The sequence below is a fragment of the Mustela nivalis genome (genome assembly GCF_964662115.1).
Source record: "Mustela nivalis genome assembly, chromosome: 8".
NCBI classification, from domain to species: Eukaryota; Metazoa; Chordata; class Mammalia; order Carnivora; family Mustelidae; genus Mustela; species Mustela nivalis.
Window position 1 is genome coordinate 1,797,930 of NC_139027.1, and position 20,848 is coordinate 1,818,777.

At 48.3% G+C, this 20,848-nt stretch overlaps 1 protein-coding gene across 7 annotated transcripts in view; it reads left to right on the forward strand.

The window, feature by feature from the left end:
• The window catches only part of DCDC2C (doublecortin domain containing 2C), a 91,234-nt gene extending 74,778 nt beyond the window's left edge, over positions 1-16,456 (forward strand). For 4 of the 7 annotated variants that reach the window (XM_082746346.1, XM_082746347.1, XM_082746348.1 and 1 more), the window contains 3 exons: positions 3,128-3,191; positions 12,524-12,571; positions 15,818-16,456. In XM_082746346.1, the coding sequence (XP_082602472.1) occupies positions 3,128-3,191; positions 12,524-12,571; positions 15,818-16,281 (576 nt within the window). In that variant the 3' untranslated portion in view covers positions 16,282-16,456. The remainder of the gene's footprint in view (positions 1-3,127; positions 3,192-12,523; positions 12,572-15,817) is intronic. The other 3 variants (XM_082746350.1, XM_082746352.1, XR_014315790.1) reach the window with 2 other exon arrangements.
• The last annotated feature ends 4,392 nt before the right edge of the window (positions 16,457-20,848 follow it).

The following is a 20,848-nucleotide window of genomic DNA, read 5'->3' on the forward strand; positions in this document are numbered from 1 at the left end:
GAGATGGACACTTTCCCAGGAACGAAGCCCGGGAACTTCCACATGTGGCCTCAGGAGGTGGTTCTGATTCCTCTTCGCCTTCAGTTCAGCCTGGGAAGTGCCTCTTGTGGGGTTCTGGGCCTCGCGTCAGGGAAGGCTTGCTCGGTGCCCCTGGATTCTTGCGCCTCTGCTCTTTCTGCTGTTGTAAAGGTGGCCGTCTGGACGGCTTCTCGCAGCTCGGCTCGCCAGAGCCAGGTAGACCAGTGCCAGAGGTATTGTCCTGGGTTTTTTTTTTCTTTGAGAGCTAATGTGTTTTGGGCTGTATTATTGAGCCGTAACCTACACACACTGGGATCTGGGGCATTCTGGCAAATGTACGCAAACACAGCATGAGTGGGGAGCAGATGACGGGTCTCCGTCCTTTGGCAACGTTTTCATTTCCACAATTTCACCCTCACGTGTGCAGGTGCTCAGCAACTCCGAACGGCCACCTGCCAAGCTGGGCAGAACGGCTGTGATTTCCTGCAGCCAGAGCCACCGGGGGCAAGGAGCCTCCCGGCCAGGGGCTGCGGAGGTGGGAGGCCGCCCCTCCCCACCCGCAGAGAATCCGCTTCCGTGCTGTCCCCCTTCGGTGCTTTCAAGGGCTGTCGTAGCTGCTTGTAGGAACCATAGTAATTTCTTCAGTTTTGTAATGTCCGCCGGAGCGAAGAATCCCCTGGCTCACCACTTCACACCAGCAGTCCCTTCGTGGGGCCGTTTCATCTCCGTTTTTAATGACGAACGTCTAATTTACATGCAGTGAACCTCGCCCTTCTCAGTGTGGCGATTGAGGAGTTTGGGGACATTCAGTCACGTCCCCGCCCACTCCGACGCGCACAGGACATCCGCGGCCTCCAGCTCCCTCGCGCCCCTCGTCGGCGACCCCCGTCCTTCCTCCCCTCCCTCGTGACGGGGCCACCACTCCGGGCCGGTCTGTCCGAGGTCCTGCCTCTTCCACAGTGTCCTGCGGCAGGAGCTCTGTCTTCCACTCACTGTCACCCATGTGGGTGGGGTGCGGTGACCGGCTGCGGCCAGGCCGGCGGCTGGGCAGTGACAGAATTCATGTCGCGCAGAACAAAGGAGGGAGAAGTTTATCGACAGGCAGCAAGGGAGCCGCAGCAGAGGAGACTGTCCGCCTGGAGGCAGCGGTGGGGACGGTGTGGTTAGGGGGAAGGTGAGGAAGTATGGGGAGGTGTGGAACTTTCCTTTTTTGGTACCTGTGCCTGGTTGGAGGTAGCCACGGCTCAGCGAGGGCCCGTGGATGTTTCGAGGCGGGTCCCCTGGTGGGCGCCGCGGGCCCCACTGCCTCACGCGGGTTCCTGCGGCTGCCGTCCACGGCCTGCGGGCGGCCCCTCCAAGATCCGTCTGACTCGGAGGAACCCACCGGTCGTGCCCTCACGTGCTGAGCCACGGCCACATTGCACACTTGCACACGCAACGCGGCGTGTTCGCTCGCTCCCCAGTTGAAGGACTTTGGGTTGTGCCCAGTCTTTCGCAATTTTGAAAAGAGCTGCTGTGGACGTTTACGCACTGATTGGGTAAATACCCAGGAGTGAGACTGCTGGGTTTTGTGGTAAAAACATATTTAATGTTGTGACACGAAGAACCGGCCAACTCTCCCTCAGCGGCTGCCCCGTTCTGCCTGTGAGAAACCCTGCGTGTTCACGACGTATCATCTTTCTTTACATAGACTCAGATTTAATGCGTTAAAACCTGGGAAGGAGCCTGGTGTTTGGGTTCACGAGGGTTCTTCGCCTGCAGTTTTCTTGTGACGTCTTTGTTCGGTTTGACGTCAGGTGAGGCAGGCCCCAGAAGGGGTCCCCCCGCGGGGTCTTCTCGCGCGCTCGCGGGGGTTTTGGAAAGAATGCCGCAGAGGGGAAGTGACTTGTCGTATCATTTCGGGGGACATCCGTGTAGCGTCCCCAGTAACAGTAACCTTCATTCTCGGGTGACGTGGTGTGTGTCACTTTTTACTATTCAGGCCTTCCTGCCGTGGTGTCGGCGGCGGGTCGCTGGGCTCCCTGTGGAGGAAGCGAAGTGTGAGCACACGCACCAGCGGACGGGATCCCCGCTTATTTCTCACGTGGTTATTCACTCGGCCATTGATGCACACATCACAGGCTTCTGTGTACTCGCCTCCCGCGCCGGGTTCTAATCCAGTACTGCAGTATCTGTTGTTCTCATTGTCCCAGTGTGGGCCACTGTCATTTTTTCAGCCCGGCTCCTGGATCTTTTGATGTGTTTTGCTATTTTAAGAACTTCCTTTTTTTTCCTGTTAGTTCGAGTTCCTCCAGGCCGCACTGTTTTCTGTGCCCCCACCATGGACGCAGCCACGCATCCAGGGAGCCCTGGCTCTGCGCTCCCCGGCCTGCCTCACTCCCTCTGATCTGATCTGCGATCTGCGTGCGCGAAGCCTTCCTACCCCTTGTCTTCCCCACGCTCCGCCCCGGGGCAGCGGTGCTCGGGCCGTCTCTCCGCGGTGGAGTCTGTCTGTCCTAGATTCTAGGCTAATGGTTTCCCTGTGGTCTCAGCTCTGATGAATTCAAGAAAATTGAAATTCCGTAGATTTTTTTTTTTTTTCTTTTCTTGCTGTTAGGATAGGAGAGACTCTCTTTCCAGTCTTCGGCATTGCGTAGTAAAGCTGGGTCCTTTCTGACAAGGGAGACGTTGGGGAGGACGGGACGGCGGTGGATAGCTTGGAGTGGCCCACGGGAATCTGTGTCAACTGGGTCCATAAGGTCTTGCTCTCCAGCTCCGTCCCTGAACTGCCCGGAGGGAAAAGCTCCACAGACTGGGGTTAGACCCACAGGTCAGATAAGGGGAAATTTTCTCGTCCATGCGGATCCACGGTCTTCCTTGATCTTGGTCCAGACAGGCCAGGCCAGAGTCAAGGCACTCGCCGATTCGTGGAAAGGTCGATCGCCTTCCAGAGCGGCTGTCATGTTTTGGCAAATCACTGTTGAAGGCACTAACTCCTGCGGTGACTAAACCTTGTCCAAACTTCAGTCCTCAGGGTCTGGCTGTGGCCAACTGTCCCACGCCCGAGGACTCCTGCTTATAGCTCCGAGAACAAAGTTTCAGCTGCTAACACTGATGGTTTCTGTTTCAGGAAGACAATTCACGAATGTCTTTTAAGAAAAGGGTTCCCTTAAGACACAACAAAAAGAAAAAAGGTATGTCATGTAGATGGTGAAGAAATAGAAATGTGTATATATTCTGTAATAATTCAGCTCTGGCTGAGGATACTGGTGTGATCCTATTGTAAACAGCTGGTCTTTCTCATCTCTAGAAACACAGTTAAATGTCCAGAGGACGTTCAGTAGACAAAGGTCTCATGTCTCGCCCACCACCCCTTTCTGGCCCCTCATCTCAGCCCCATAATAATAACATCACCAGATTAGAAATTCTTTCCTAAATTGTTTTCATAACTGTTTACTTATCATCATCATTTTTTAAATTTGTAGTTTTACTTACTTAAAAAAATTTTAAAAAGATTTTATTTGACACAGAGAGCGAGCGAGCACAAGAGGGCCACAGAGACAGAGAGAGAAGCAGACTCCCTGCTGAGCAGGGAGCCTGATGTGGGGCTTAATCCCAGGACCCCAGGATCATGGCCGGAGCCAAAAGCACCCCTAGAGTTGTAGTTTTGGAGGAAGTTTGGGGTATATGCCTTTCTAGTGTAGCATAATGACCACACAGAGTGGGAACCGACATTGTACAGTATTAAATGACCTAAAGCTTGGGAAATGCTTTGCGAATCGTAAAAATCCTATGGGCATCTGAGCTGTTTATCTTTTCAGTAAGGTGGAGATTTTACAGATGAGGGGGCTGGGGCACAGAGTGGGTAGGTGTCCTTTCCAAGGTCACATGTTATTTCCAGTTTCTGAATTCTCCGAGTTGCAGCAGAACTCGGATGGAGTGTCTTCTGGGGTCTGAGGGTCTCGAGTCTGTGGGTAGGGGCAGAGGACCCTGCAGGTCATGCCATAGCCTCGATTCGTGGCTCAGATCTGTATCAGTACCTGCTGTGCTCTTTGGTTCTAATTTAGTTCCAAAGCAACACCTGCAGGCCTTTCCCTTGGAAGGGTGGTGGTTACAGTTCCGTGAGATGACAGTGTCTTCCCAGTTTACCTCACGGCAGAGATTACCTAGCTCTGTTTGTTGCTCCCGCTCCCCCTGTGGACCTGTGTGTGAGGACCTGGGCATTGTTCCCCTTGAAGAAAGATAGAGGGTGTCTCCACGGGAGAGGCTGAAGGGGGCTCTGCTGGCTCGTAGGGAGGAGATGCGCCCAAACTCCCTAGTCCTGTGGGCGGGCTGTCACCTATCATGTCTCACGGGCTGAAGTCTCTAGCAGTGTCCATGGCTAAAATAAACTAGCTTCCAGGAGAGCCTTGAGGGTTCTACGTGAAGGAGGAGAGCACTGGATTCTTGTTGGGCAGCGCTGCCAAGGGACAGCGGGAGCCGGTGTCTGGGGACCAGTGAGACTGGGATAAAGGAGAGGCAGTGGTTTTCAGGCTCTCAGGCAGCAGTGAGGTTCTTCATGCCAGCTGACCTTTTATATTATTCCCCCTTTGTGAACTGGGAGTGGGGGACGCAGGCTGACGGAGGACCCATCCTACCTTATTATGTTTGGGACTTCAATTTTAAATTTTCATTATAAATAATTTTCATTATAATTGTTTAAATCTCCACAATCAAAATCTTTCAACAATTTCATTTTTCTTTAAGATTTTATTTATTTATATGAGAGAGAGAGAGGGAAACTCAGTGGGGGGAGCAGCAGAGGCAGAGGGAGAAGCAGGCTCCTCACTGAGCTGGGAGCCTGACTCGGGGCTCGATCCCAGGACCCTGAGATCATGACCTGAGCTAAAGGGAGATGCTCAACCACTGGCCACCCAGGTGTCCTTCAACAATAATTTCTACTGGATGTTGGGGAAATAGAATCTCCAGTGAATGCTGGCGAATGCCGACCTCTTGGGTTTCCACTCTTCTTGGTAACTTAAGAGGAAAGTCATCATTCAGTATGATAAATGCCAAGGAGATGGCCAGAGAATTGTTTTGTTTCCTCTGAAAGAAAAGAAGTGGTTTATAAAGTGCCTCCCTTGAATGTACTGCTAGAAGGTGGGGTTTGCCTGGCGTGGGGCTCATGTGGGGCCCCTGATCACCACCTCGCGGCCAAAGGGAACCAGCTGGGCACCGCGGGTAAGTTGTCCGGAATGTCCATTTAGTTGTAGGGTAAGGGTCGGAGCCACAGCATCTCTTCGTTATTTGATTTTTAACTGAAGGATGCTCTCCAGGTGACAGTTCATGCCAGAGAAATCCTCGTGAGCAACCCCTAACCTGTCTCTCCTCCCTGCCCCTCCTGGGCCCTCCCCTGCACTCAAAGTCTGGAATACTTTAAAAGAATCCCATTAAACGCTACAGGCTTTTATGGAGCCGTAAGCATAGGAAGCATACTGGACCATCTGCTTTAACGGTGCTCTAAAAATACGCACAGATGCCACAGCGTCTCCATAGACGGTTCCTTTTTTAAATTTTCATTTCCACAACCTTGCCCGGTGACAATCCTCATTTTCCAAAGGAGAACAGAATAACAACCCGCCGTGTCCTCGGTGACCTAGGTGACAGGAGAAACAGCAGAAACTCAAGCAGATCCTTTCTCTTCCTTGCAACCCTCCCGTTGTCAGGGAGGTGCCGTGCTGGCCGCAGGTTTGCCCCTCACGCCAGCACTGAGTCACCTTGATGAGGTGACTATGAGTGATTTGATGACTCCTCCTGTTTTTTTTTTTTAATTTTTTAAAGTTTATTTTTATTTTTTTAAATAAATAAATTTATTTATTTTTAGCATAACAGTACTCATTATTTTTGCACCACACCCAGTGCTCTATGCAATCTGTGCCCTCTATAATACCCACCACCTGGTACCCCGACCTCCCACCCCCTGCCCCTTCAAAACCCTCAGATTGTTTTTCAGAGTCCATAGTCTCTCATGGTTCACCTCCCCTTCCAATTTCCCCCAACTCCCTTCTCCTCTCTAACTCTCCATGTCCTCCATGCTATTTGTTATGCTCCACAAATAAGTGAAACCATATGATACTTGACTCTCTCTGCTTGACTGATTTCACTCAGCAGAATCTCCTCCAGTCCCGTCCATGTTGCTACAAAAGTTGGTTTCCCAGTGGCCAGGTTGTCTCTGTGCTCTACTCCATGGGTCTGTGGTTCAATGACAGACTTCAAGGTCTCCAGGCACTTTTTCACTCGAATACAGTCCAGTCTGAGGCCACTGGAGATTGTGGCCCAGTGCAAAGATTGATTTGGGAGAAGGCAATGAGTGCATTTCACACCTCACTTAAAAAACGTCACCTTTCAGGGCACCTGGGTGGCTCAGTGGGTTAAGCCTATGCCTTTGGCTCAGGTCATGATCTCAGGGTCCTGGGATCGAGCCCCACATCAGGCTCTCTGCTCAGCAGTGAGACTGCTTCCTCCTCTCTCTCTCTGCCTGCCTCTCTGCCTGCTTGTGATCTCTCTCTCTGTGTCAAATAAAATACAATAAAATCTTAAAAAAAAAGTCACCTTTCCCACCGAGTGCTTGTGGCTGTTCGTGGCCACCTGTCCCAGCGGCCTCTGTAGAAGCGGGTGTTTCAGGCCCCGGAGTTCTGGCCCCTTGAAACCCCCATTTCCAGAACAGTGCTGTGCCGTCTTACATTCTGTGTTTGCAAGATTCTGTTTTCTGGGGCCATGAGGCCATTTTAAGTCCCTGAGGTTTAATCCAAGATGGTAATAGCTTCATTTGTTTGTTTCACGTTACTGGGAATGATTCGTGGCTGCGTCCCATTGCTGTTATTTTTCTTGTTTTTGAAAATTGGGAAGTACTTCAGAGGGTGACCATGCTTGGAGATGGGTCTTTGTGGAGGTCATCAGGGAAGAGGAGGTCACTGGGGGCCCTGATCCCCACTGACCGATGCCCTTACAAGAAGAGACCAGGACGTAGACACGCACTAAGGGATGACCACATGAGGACACAGGGGCAGGATGGCCACCTACACACCCACGAGAGAGCCCCAGGAGCAACCAATATGGCTGACACCTTGACCTTAGCCTTCTGGCCTCCAGGACCGTGAGACAGTACCTTTCGGTCCTAGCGGCCCTCCAGCTCTGCCGCTGTCTCTCCTGCAGCCCCTAGGGTCTGCCTGCACCCGGCACGCTCCCCACCCTCACCCCCCAGCCTGGGGCCCCCATACTCAGCTGTGTCTTCCTTGGTGGATCATTAGAGTCCCATGTCTCTGTGTGCCTTGTCCCCAGCTGGTCAGAGCTTGGGCAGGGAGGTGTGGTTAGAATTTGTCCCATGAGTTGGAACCTGTGACGACCAGCGGGGGCATGGGGCGCCGCGCACAGTGCTGTGGGCACTGGCATAACTGGTGGAGGGAAGGCTGTGTGTGACTTGGGGAACGACTCTGCCGCCTCAGGCCGAGGGTGACAGCAGGTGGTGGGTATTATAGAGGGCACGGATTGCATGGAGCACTGGGTGTGGTGAAAAAATAATGAATACTGTTTTTCTGAAAATAAATAAATTGAAAAAATTAAAAAAAAAAGAAAATTGGGAAGTAGAGGGATATTTGAAGAGAAGGAACAAAAGAATCAGAAGGAAAGACCGATACGTTTTCCGCTGGGATCCTGTCAGCTCCTTCTGTCAGCTTTTCTCAGCTGATGAGCATGTGAGGGGCTGCCCCGTCCCTGCCGGAAGCTGCTGGCGCTGGGCCTGCCACGCCCAGGGGTGGGCTTCGGTTCACCGGGGGCTCTTTGAGTTTTGAATCTAATCCTTGCCTTTAGACAGAACTTGAGCTGCGTGATTCTAGAGAAAAGTGTTCACTATACTTTCCTCCTTAGATACTTCCCTTACTCCTAAACCTAAGTCATTTCTGAGAACCTAACACCTCTCTCTCGCGTGCTGGCCAGACTCACTCCATTCCTCTATAGGAACCGATCTGGGGTCCTTCTGGGGAGGTACTGTGGTTTGGTCCCAGAAAACCGCAATAAAGCCGGTACTCCAGTAAGCGGATACTGCAATAAAGCAAAGTCAGATGAAGGTTTTGGTTTCCTACTGGATAGAACAGTTACATTTATATTACATTGTACTACATTCTACATAGCAGTATGTTTATAAAACAATATACATACTTCAGAAATACTTTATTGCTAAAAAGTACTCTTATCGGAGATTTCAGCAGGTGGTAATCACTGCTCATAGGTCACCATAACACATTTAACAATAGTGAGAAGCTTTGAGTTACTGCAAGAATCACCAAGTGTGGCATGGAGACATGAGCAGATGTTGTTGGAACAATGGTGCTGACAGACATGCTTGATACGGAGTTGCCACAAACCTTCAATTTGTCAAAGAAACAAAAGTCAAAATACAAACCCAGGATCTGCAAAGTGCAGTAAGGCAGATTGCAATAGACTGAGGTCTGCCTCAATACGCAGCCCCTCTCCGGTTTCGTAGGATTGATAATGTCAGCTCTATTACATGATCTTTCAAGGTCATAAAAATTATTTCTTGGTGTCTGTACAACAAGTTGAATTTATATGGCTGTTTTCCTCTTCCGAGATGGGATACTCTGTGCCTTATACGCAGGAATGCAGGACAAGGGGCCTTTGTCCTACCTGAGAGCCATGGAAACAGAGTATAGGCTTTCTCCCGTTTATTGATGTCACTCCTCCAGAATGGTCTTGTGGAGAAGCTGTCATTGGCTGCATTAACACTGATAAGAGAACATTTATATGTAGTTACTTACAAATTGTATGAAAACTGCTTGGGAATTGATGAGAAACAAAGTGTTAGTTGGAGGAGCTGAGCGTTCAAATGAACCGTAAGAGTTTAATCAACGATGTGTGTGGAGGGAAGCGTGCTAGACCAAGAGCTGGCGAGTCCCCGCCCTGCCCCCCGGATCTGTGGCCTCCAAGCAAGTCACTCAAACTCTTTGAACGTTACATTCTTCATCTCCAGAGTCGATAGCATCTGGCACTGTTGTGCTGTTAAATGAGGACAGGAATCTGGAGGTATACTGGGAGCTCTAAACAGCATCCGAACTTAGAGCCATTCTCCATTCTGTGCTGACTTCCCTTGGATCTCCCCCGAGCTCTGCGGGTCTGTCTGGTGTTGCGGAGAGCACCTGCTTCTCCTCGCTCGGCCGAGGGCCTCTCCCGCCGTGTCACCTGCCCCCTCCTGCTGTGTCTTGCTTTGATTTCCGGCCATCTCTGCACACCTCCTTTGGACGGGTCGTCCAGTTGGCATTCTCCCTCGTTGCGTGCTTAAAAATAGTCAGCCTGAAACTCTTGCTGACGTCGAATGGCCCAGGATGGAATTCTCACCGGCTTTCACCTACACTTTTGTTGAATTTCTTGGCAGATTTCACAGGAATAATACCTATAGCATAATGTGTTGTCATTCCTTTCCAATGAGATGCTGACATGTTTTCATCAGCATGAAGAAAAGAGAATAAACAGCTTACGACATGATGGGAATCAAGTCTAGGAAGGCACCTTAACGGTCCGACAGCTATCCCTCCTCCCATCATTTCTCTTCTGATGAGCTTCTACTGTCATTGCCATCTGGGTCTTAATTTTATGTGTAAAATAAAAGGCAAGGACAAAATCGTTGGTTTTCAGTCTTTGAAAGGAAACAGGGCAATGTTCTATAGTGGAGAACCGCAGGGGTCAAGGTTAGCACCACCAGTGATAAAGTAATGTCAGTCTCGTATACATTTTCATACGGTGCAGGGGAAGGACGTTGCGTCTCTCTGCTCTTGCCCCGCCCAGCCCGTAACTCTGGTCCACGCATGAGCAGCGCTCAGCCGCACCCCACCTGGGGGACGTTCTGTGAACACCCAGCCAGCGTCCTGGCCATGGGAAGCGAGGAGAGCCTGAGAAGCGGTCACAGTTCAGAGGACACTAGGAGACATGCCCGCTGGCTGCAAGCACGCTGGTGAATTCGGTCCTGGAACAGAAAAAGGATATTAATGGAAAAACTGGTGAAATCCAAATAAAACCTGCAATTAAATAGTATTGTCCTAATACTAACTTCAGTTTTTATTAATGCACGATGGTTACGTCAGACGCTGACTCCAGGCAGAGTGAGGTGAGGGGGAGGCTGGAGCTCTGTCAGTGTCGCAGAGGGCACCGGACATGCGCTGTCACGTGACTTGCTGGTGACGAGGTCCAAGGTGTGGTCTTGGGAGAAGGACGGAGGACAGGCTTGCCAGATGTGATGAGAGGCAGAGCTGGCCCAGGGAGGTTTGCCTCGAGTGGCTGCTGAGCTCTCTAAGGGCTGTGACAGAGGCTCTGGGGGAGGGACTGTGGATCGGGAGAGTCAGGGAGAGAGGGGTGGGGTGGCCTCAGGGAGAGGAAGTGGCCGGTGGGGCCCAAGGACAGGACTGGGAAGGGTTATAGGAAGGAGCAAGGGCTAACGGTCTGGAACGGGCAGCGAGGAGGAGGAGGACCCGCCCGTCCCCACTTCCGAGCGTGTGGAAGGGCCAGCAGCCATCGCTGGGGAAGACTGTGCAGAAGCTGTGTCCTCAGGAGGGTGTGAGTTGGGTCACTTTTTCTGCAGGGCTCTTAGAAGCTTGTGTACCTCGGAGCCGCCATCTGCATCTGGAAGTTTATCCTGAGGCTGTTAATTCAGACAATTTCGTATTCTCCATTGCCAGACCGCATTGATTACAACTTGAAATAGCAAGCGGTGGTTCTGTGACTTAAATTTATTTCCATTTTAGGGGGCTTTTCTCTATGTCCCAAATTTTCTATCATGTGCACATTTGAACACAGAAAACTGAAATTATTTTAAGAATAAAATAGCCTATACTGGCTGCAGTCTGGCTCATTAGGTTACCCTGTTTTTCTAGGTCCCCAGTGGGAAAAGAATCCTTCAAGCCACCATCAGAGATGTTGTGACTTCAAACTACTTTTCGATTTAATTTGAAATTCCCTCTAAGGACTTGGAAAATGTCTTTCCTGATTTATTTTAAAACATTCTAGCCCACAGAGAAATCAGATGCCTAGGTAATGGTTACAATGTACAAACATTAAATGCCATCTAACTCTGGGCTTCTAACTTTTTGCAAGGGAATTATACCCTAAACCAAAACATTGGATTTGTTTTCACCAATTGGAGGCTGAAATCTTCATTTACAGTGAGAGGCCACCGTCGACTGCGGCAGTCACAGAAGTAAGTGACAACGGAAATGAGGTTTCCGGGCAGCGCTGACTACCGTTCTCACAAAACGTTCCAGTCATGAATACTTTGAAGCGGACAAGCGATGGGATTCCCCGTGGACAGAGGCAGGTTTTCCTGACCTCCTCCAGCTGCTGCGGCGAGCCTGGCTCCGGGCGGCCTCTGGCCTCCCACGACGTCCTCGCGACCAGCCAGCTCTTGAAACTTGGGTTCCCGCTCATTCTCCTCTGCCCCAGTTTTCAGATGCCGCAGCTGCAGCCGGTGGCAGTTTAATCTTTCCGATCGAATCTTGTAACCGCGTCTTGAATTTCCTCCTCCAGGGGTCGTCAGCTCCCCCAGCTGCCCTTGTCCGTCTTGTCCGTCATTTCTTGCCAAAATGTCAGGCTTTCAGAAGAGTTTCAGTCCAGCTGTTTGGCTCCTGGATTCAAGTTCCCCGACAGGCTTCTTAGCAGAAATCTTTCTGTGTTAATCATGCCAGTGGAGACCTGGGCACAGCAGCACACTCAGAAGCATGTATCCACGATAGGAGCGATATTTTCATGCCCGGTCCTGAGCTGGCAGCAACTCGGTAAACCTCAGGATACCTGAAGGCAGAAAAGAGAGCCAAATTGCCAGAGTCAAAGCCAAATTGCCAGAGAAGCTGTTACGCGGGGCAGACCCGCATAGGCTGCGGGAGTCTATTCATGTGGTTCCAGGTGTATTAGTGGGTTCTATCTTGCAAGCATTGATGTTAAGTCCTGCATTTCTTTCAGTGTTTTTCATTTTAGACCAAACGCTCTATTTTTATTGCTGTTTACTGTTGTTTTTGAAAGGCAGCTGCTGTGCAAGTTGAGCTGGTTTGCATTTTCTGGTTGCTCGAAGGGTACACCCGACACCTGCATTACACGGTTTACTGGTGTAACCAGAGAGACTCTGGTACCTAGCAAATCTTGTGCAGAGTGAAGGAAATGCCACCACGTGCCCCTAACTTTCCTCGCTGAAGCGGCACGAGGAAGCAGTTTAGGAAAAATGTGCTTTTCTTTAGAGGAAGAAAAATAAGGTCACTGTTCTGCCAGTTGCCCTGTGACTGCAGGAACTACAGTTTGCATGATGTGGGCACCACTTTCTGTGTCCCGACGCACGGTTATCCTTTGGCTGAAATTGCTCTAAACTCCCTCAAGCTACGTCCCGTGGTTATGCTCCAGCCAACTCTTTAGGCGTAGATGGTCCATCGAAATCTCACGGTGTGTGAGCCCTTTGGTTAGTTTACTAATATCTGGATTTCTCTCTCTTTTCTAGCATCTCTCAAGAACCTCAGCGAGAATAAAAAAGTGGTTCCATTTCCTGGTAAGAGAGTGAATTATCGATGATCATTTGTGGGGGCACGTGTGACACATGCAGGTGGCTGTTCTGGGCTCACTTTGTCCATTTGCGAATTTTCCCATTGAAGAAGTCCCACGTGGGTTACTTTGTGCATCACCTGAGCCTGGGCACCCACTGGCCCTTCCGTCAACTGGCCGCCTCCCACTGGTATTACGTGGCATGAACAGATGACTTACTCCTCACTAAGCAGGGTCCCCTCTAAACTGTACGTGGTAGGGCCGGGTTTTTCAGAGCGTGACAAGTGCAGGGTGAGACCCACCGTACGGTGGTGCTCTCTGCCAGCCCACAGTTCAGTGCAGGCGTTATGCCATTACTGTAATACTTCACTGCACACTCTTCTAATATTTTGTAGAAAAAAAAGGGGGGGGGACAGAGAAGAGGAAAAGTAAAGCTCCTGAAACCTGTGACAAGCAGTACAGATTCCAGACAGGAGACTTGAGACAGAGGAGTGCGTCCAGGTGATACCTTTTTAGCCCCATGGAGAGGTCCGCTGGGTCGTGGGCTCAGCTCTGATAGGAAACTGGGCACGTGTGTGTGACAACAGCATCATCTCATTGGCGACTGCACTCAAAGGACAAGGAGAGCTCAGGGAGTTTGGAAATATGTTTTATTGCATAATAATAGAACACATTTTATTTTCTATTGATATTTAACATAAGCTTATATTACATTTTATGGTAATCTATTACTCACGTAAATGTGCTTTAATATCTTAATTCTATTTTTAATCTCACACATTCTAATTTTAGGAATGTGTTTTTTAGGAATGTGTTTAGGAATGCTCTATGTGTAGGGCTGGGGGATGGCTGGTTCTTTCATTCTTTATTGCCTTATTCTGCCATTTATCGGACATTTTCTGAGTACCTTCCCGTGGTGCGTTGAGCTGGGTGCTAGAGTCAGGCTGAGTGAGGCAGCCCTGCCTGTGCGGAGGGGCAGGTGCACGGCGAGCAGGGATCACACCCACCCGCGGGAGCGAGCGCGCGAGCGGCCCAGGCTGCTGAGCGGGGCCCCCGCGCCCAGCGCCTCCCCAGGTTTACAAAGAGCGGCTTGGGCTGTGCCGGCTCTCACTGCCTCGGCCTGTCGTCGGCTCACGGTCAGATGACCTCGGGGCAGTTCCTAGTTCCCCCTTGGCTGTTTAAACTCCAGCATGATCAGGAGTGGATCATGATCCATTTTTCTCACTCTGCTTTCATTCACTCACCACCATCAGCCTGCGTTTTTAAGACTCGCATTTTACCCTGTTTCAAGAAGGAAATAACCGGAAAGAAATTGAGCTGGAACCTAGAAAGCGAAGGCGACTCCCGCGGTTCTTACAGGAGCGGGCCGGGACTCGTGTGGACGCGGAGGGAAGCCGTGTGACCTGCCGGTCTGTGCAGTGTGGACCCCGGTCTGCGCCGGCGCTTGGCTGAGCCCCAGGCGTGTGCGTGCGTGAGGGGGGCTCAGCCTTGTTCTCCCCCCGAAGCTCACTTACGGCGGGCGGGGGGCGCAGGTGCACACGCGGGAGGCGGGCAGGGGTGTCTCGCCGCCGGCCCGGCCGGGAGAGGCCGCAGGGGCTATGGATGGCGCAGGAGAGGGGAGGATCCCTCGGGGGAGGGGGAGGGCCCCATGTGCGCAGCACGCGGCAGGGCCGTGGTTTCCCGCCACCCAAACGCAGAGGGTCTGTCAGGCCTGTGAGAGAAGGAGGCAGAAGTGTCCGGCGACAACGTGTAAGGTGGTCTGATGGCTGGGGAGGCCGCGTCCACTCAGCCCCTGACTCAGGGACTGTGCGCAGAAGCGAGTCCTCCTCCGTTCGGGGCTCGCGTGTCAGGACTGTGGGCAGGAGCGAGTCCCCCGTGGTTCTGGGCCTGTGTGGGGCGGAGGCCACCCTGGTGTCCCTCCTTCCGGCTGGGACACCGGCCGTCTTCCCCACAGGGCCTGCCAGGGAGCGGCAGGAGGCGCTGCCTCTGATGTTGGCCTCCCAGCCAGAGAGGCGGGACTGGGCCACAGCAGGAGTGTGTCCCCACGCGGAGGGGGCTGGCAGGAAGGGCCTAGCTGGCTCTGCCCACCGGGAGGGGGGGTGCGGTTCTTGCTGCAACCTTGTGTGTCATTTAGAGGGTTTGGGCCTTATCTTGTCAGAGGTGTGATATGGTCAAATTAGTGTTGAAGGTGATGACTTGGAGAACAGGAGGGAAGGGAGAGTGAGCCGCACCTACACTCACAGCATTCTGGGGGGTGAGGAGGCCCGGGCCTGGCGTGGGCTGTTGAGAGGAGACAGCGTTCCCTGAATGACAGAGGCTTGGGGTGGGATGGGCTGCAGGGAAGGGACAGGGTTCCCTGAGGTGACAGAGGCCTGGTATGGGTGTGGGCTACCACTAGAAAGAGAATGGGCTTTGCAGGAGTTGACCAGATTGATAAGATTGGCCACAGGCTGGATATGGGGAGCACGGATAAAGTTGGAGTTGGGGCTCTGGACTGGGGTCTAGGTCTTGGTTCTGCAAAGGTGAGAAAGAACAGGTTTGAGGGAGGGAAAGCACATCGGCCGAGACCCCTGGCTTCTCTGAGGTTCCGGGAGGTCTCTCACTGAAGATGTTCTTCCATGGGCCGTCTCAAATAGCTCTTTCTCCAGTTTCCAGGAGCAGCCTTTGATTCCCTATGCCCAATGGCCTGCATCACTATAGGGATAGATGGTATCATCGTTGACGACTGTGGTTTGGCAAGTGGTAGTACCTCTTAATAAGTACCTCATAATCTTTCTGCTTCTAAAGGTTGTTTTCATGTGTTGGTGCCTTTTCTGGAGAAAGACAGTGGCTCTGGAGTCTTCTGCACTCTGATTCTTCCTTTCTGATATCACTAAAAGTGTCTTTTTTACCTCAGTGACCTGAGAAAAAGCAAGAGTCTTCCCTATGGTTTTTCAATTTTTAAACAACCAACAAATATATATTTAATATTTGGTAACACATCACTTATACTTGCTTTTCTCTTAAGCTTCTCTGTAACCTATTTTATGGTTATTTAAGATCTTATATCCAAGTGAGAGTAAAGGTAATGATGTATGTAAAGCATATTTTAATTGTAATATCCTGTGTATTATTTTTACTAAAATATTATCACTATCAATATGAAATCAATGATACAGTAGCAATGTTTGTCATTTTATGATTTATTTCACTTGGTTTAGATGGCTACTATGTTGATTGGTGATTTTGTCTTATTTTGTTTACTGAAAACAAGAAAAAGAATCATATGGCATTCTAGAGGAAAGAAACACACCCGTACTACTAGAAACCCCACTAGAAATAGAAGACCAAAGAGAACCACCAATGGAACAACAACCACAAGAGTCATCATTGAAACAATCGGAAGAACAACCTGAGGAACTAGAATTGCTCAAAGAGCCATATTGGAGACAAGCATCCCAAGAACAGACACCCGACAAGCAAGAATCACTTGAGTGGCCATCCTTGGGACAACAATTCCCAAAACAGATACCTGACAAGCAAGAATCATTTGACTGGCTGTCCTTGGGACAACCATCTCAAGAAGAGATACCTGACAAAAAGGAGTCATTTGTATGTCCATCCTTGGGACAACCATCCCAAGAACAGATTCCTGACAAACAAGAATCATTTGAGCAACTATCACTGGGACAAAAAGAGATGACTCAGGGAAAAAACACTAAACAACAAATACCATGAAAACAAAATATGAGCCACGTTGTAAGGAACAACAGTCAGAAGCTACAAAGGATCATAAGGCAAATGAAAATAAAATTAGGCATTTTTTCACATTATACAGAAGAGGTATGCTAGTACAATATTAAAACTGTACATTTCATATTTTGGTGGCCAACATTAAAAATGAATGACCAAGGCTCAATTCACCTGGAATTCCTTCCTCTGTTCCCTGAATGTGAAGCTGGAAGGGAGGGAAGTGACTAGTGGGACATAATGTATCTTGCCCCCTGGCTCAGACCTTCATTTCTTGGGATATCAGTCCGTATCTGGCATTCCAGAGGGACTCCTCTGCCCTGAAATTGGCATATACTTACATCTTGACCTATGTTTACTTTCTCCTATTTAAAAGTGAATTAAGGTATCTTATAATTATACATGTTATAATATACATCCAAGCACATATACATCACACACATGGATACACGTATGTCTTATATGTTAGAAACTGATGGTAGAACCCATGGAAAGGTACAATTTGGTGATGAAGAGAATGGACTCTCAAGTCAGATGAAACAAGTTTAGCTTCTCCATTAGGTGTGTGAACTATGTCACTCATCCATAAATTGGGGTTAATAATCATACCTAATTCATAGGTTGTTGGAATAATTTAAAGCAATAATGTTTCTTATAAAGTGCTTAGGACAGTCCTGGACACAAGAAAGGCACTAAACTATGTTAGTTTATTTCATTTTGGTTGTTTTGGGTTTTTTTTTTTTTTTGTTATTTAGTGAGAGAAGACAAGCAGATTCTCTGCTACGATTATTTGTGGATTTGACCCTTATGGTTAACTGAGCTTTCCTGCCAGAACAAGGATTTTAGGATCGTCAAGGTCTTCACTGTTGTTCATGAGTTTCACAGTGTTGGCTTGTGGACGGAGAAAGGAGAGCTGCCGTTCCACCATGATGGTGGCTCCTTGACCTCATGGTGGCCATGCCTAGAGCATTTATGACCCATAAGTAGGAAACTATAATCACACGGAAACCACCTTAGCTTTTTTGGTTAACTAGTAAGTGTCTGGTGGAGAGCCCACTGATTGTGATCTAGCTCCATGCTTAGTACATATTTTGGTGCTTGAAAAATAACTTTAGGATGGCATTTCCTGCTCCCGTTAGCCAGAGGCTTCTGTCCCAGTGTCCTGGTGTGTGTCATCGTGTGAAGAGGATGCACTGGGGATGAGAACAGCAGGCCCAGGCCTCGTGCCACCTTTGTTGACTGTACGGTCTTGAACGTCTACTTGTCCTTTCCGAGCATCACCTGTTTTCCATAAAACGAGAATGTTAGAGCTGGGAGCAAACCCCGAGATGGCAGACGATGCAGCTGGCATTGTTCCACGGTCATCACAGGGGTTTGGAGGCTGGTCCCGAGTCCCGTGTGACGGTAGCTTTAGGTGGCAGGGACAGGACTTGAACTCATGTGTTTCTTTTCTTTCTTCCTTAAAAAATTTAGTTCTAAATTACTGTAATACGCAACCCGTCTTAGTACAGAATTATTGTATAAATCAAATGAAATAAGCTCTCCGAAATTCCTGGTACCACCCTGGTGTAATACAGACCCATTTCATTTTGACAGACACATGAATACTGTTTCCTGTAAAATATCACATCTGGATGAGGTTTACACTTGGTGGGTAGATTAAAGGGGTCTGGGTGTCAAGGGGATGGGCTACTTAATTTCCTTCAGAGAGTTATTAAGTATGAAAACCAAATAAAAAATGCAGACCCAAATAATGTCATGGCGTCTTAGCACATTTGAAGGTGGGGCTGCAGGTTGGAAGGGGAGAAGATGGACAAAGGTTCGTCTTTACTTCATTTCATTTTAATTTTATTCCGTGTTTTATTTTATTTTGTTTTTAATCTTAATTCCATCCTAGCTAGCATACAGTGTCACATCGGTTTCCGGCGGACGGGACGGTGATTGAACACTTCCGCACTCAGGGCTCATCATCGCAACCCCCGTCACCTCCTGCCCCATCCTCCTGCCCACCTCTCCTCTGGTGACTTGTTCTCTGCAGTGAAGTGTCTGTTTTTTGGCTTATCTCTTTCTTCTGCCTTTGTTCATCTGTTTTGTTTCTTAAATTCCACAAATGAGCAAAATCGTACAGTATTTGTCTTTCTCTGGCTTATTTCACTTACCATAATACCCTTTAATTCCATTTGTGTGGTTGCAAATGGCAAGATTTCATTCTTTTTTATGGCCGAGAAATATTTCATTATAAATATACCACATCTTTATCCATCACCTGTCAATGGACACTCGGACTACTTCCATATCTTGACTAATATAGGTAATGCTGTTATAAATAGAGGGATGCACATATCCCTTTGAATTAGTGGTTTTGTATTCTTTGACTAAATACCCAGTAGTGCATTTGTTACTACTGGGTCGTAAGGTAGCTCTATTTTCAACTTTCTGAGGAATCTCCATACTGTTCTCTAGAGTGGCGGCACCAGTTTACTTTCCACCAACAGTGTAAGAGGGTTCCTTTTTCTCCACATTCTCACCAACATTTGTTTTCTGTGTTTTTTATTTTAGCCATCCTGACAGGTGTGAGGTGATGCCTCATTGTGGTTTTGATTTGCATCTCAGGGAAGGGGTTCTTTAGATCAACTATTGAACTAATGAGATATAAGATGGAATAATTTCAAAATAAGTTCTCAAGGTTGTTTCTGTATCCATACCTGCCTGGGAGCAAATTGCTGTTTCCATGCTCTGTCATTAGCTTTCATGAAATCTATAGATTCTCAACATGCCACATGCTGCTGTCTAGAAAAGCACCCAGAATTAATAGGAATACCAGCTCTTGGGATCTGGGAATAAAATGTGGTCAGATAAGTTTCAGAAAGTTCTCTTTTAACCTGCTTTTTTATGTCTTGTAGATGGCCTGGGAGTGGACACCAATGAACTAAAAAAATTACCTTTCTGTCACTTGACGTCAGTTTTCCTCCAATCATGGTGCTTCCCTCTCACATACCGACTTGTTAACAGTGAGAAAATTGCATCTGGTTTGAAATAAGCCCATGCACTGTGTCTTCTCAAAAGCTAAAGATGAGGGTTTTCCAGTGGATTCCATAGTGTTCTAATTCCTTTTCTTGGTAGTATTTTTTTTAAGTAAACATTTAAAAGAATGAAATGTAGTTCTTTGTGATTAATTTATAATTAAGCCTCGGAAAGATCATTAAAAAAAAAACAGAGGAATTTAGAATGACCTGTGCTTATATTCCTCTCATTTATTTTTCTTGGAATGGGCATGGTAAGGTATTGTTGTGCATGCCCGTGATATCTCTCTCTCTCTCTCTCTCTCTCTCTCTCTATATATATATATATATATATATATATATATATATATATATTTTAGAGAAAGTGGGGAGGGGCAGAGGGAGAGAGACAATCTTAAGCAGGCTCCATGCCCAACACAGAGCCCAACACATGGCTGGATCACACAATCCTGAGATCATGACCTGATTGAAATCAGAAGTCAGATGCTTAACCCCCTGAGCCACCCAGACATCCCTAAATCAAACTAGTCTTGTATAAAAAGTTGAACATGAACTTGTGTTTCCTTGTGGAGTGATCTTATTGGTTGGACTTGTGAGGGTTGCTGTGTTGATCTCCAGAACCTCCTACCAGTAACACGCTGTGGCCGAGGCATAGCTTGGAGTCTCTTCCTGGAGCACACCCAAATGGCTGAAGGTCTCATGCACTTGGAAACATATGAAGGTTTTCAGGAATATTTTTGCAAATTTAAAATATGGTAAAACTCATTTGTTTCTCTGTTAATTAGGCAATACTCTGTGCTTCTGTGTTTGTGGGAAAGAGATTGTTAAGAGAAGTAAGTCTTGTCTTGTTTGTTTTTTATTTAAACCAGAAAGCAGAGCAGATTGGAACTCTGTTGTCTGTATTTCTTGTCTGCCTCAGATACACTAACAAAAACTTGTAGAGAAATAGCTTTCGAGTTGCAGAAATGCCTTCAAAGACATTAATACACATATCCCCCGCATTCCTCTCTACCCGAGCATCTTGTTTGCTGTTTTCTTCAGTTTAATGATTGTCTCTGCAAACTGCAGGACCTACAAGTCCCCACTACCATCATTTCACGGACGCTTCTCCTCCAAGTGCTTGAGACTCCACACTGGGTCGGCAGTGAGAGAGTCAACACCCACATTGCCTTTTTGGGCTGATGCTTGGGTATTCGGAATATTTTGCACATTTCCACCTTTGAATCATTTTCTCTTGTATTGATGTTTCTTTCATGGAGGGACAGTTTAAACATGGGAAATCTTATCACCAGGCAGAGCCCCCCTGCCACCATCAAGAAGATTTCCTCCAGATGAAGCTATGAATTACCATTTATATCTGGATATATCTGGAATATATGATCCTCCTCCTTTAAGCTCCTTGATAGATTTACTAAATATATTTGATCAGGTTTATTTATTAAGTGAATGGAAAAAATAAGATCTGAACCTATGTTGATAAAAATTAAACTTTTTCATAATGATTTGATGAACTATTGCTACATGTTAGCCCC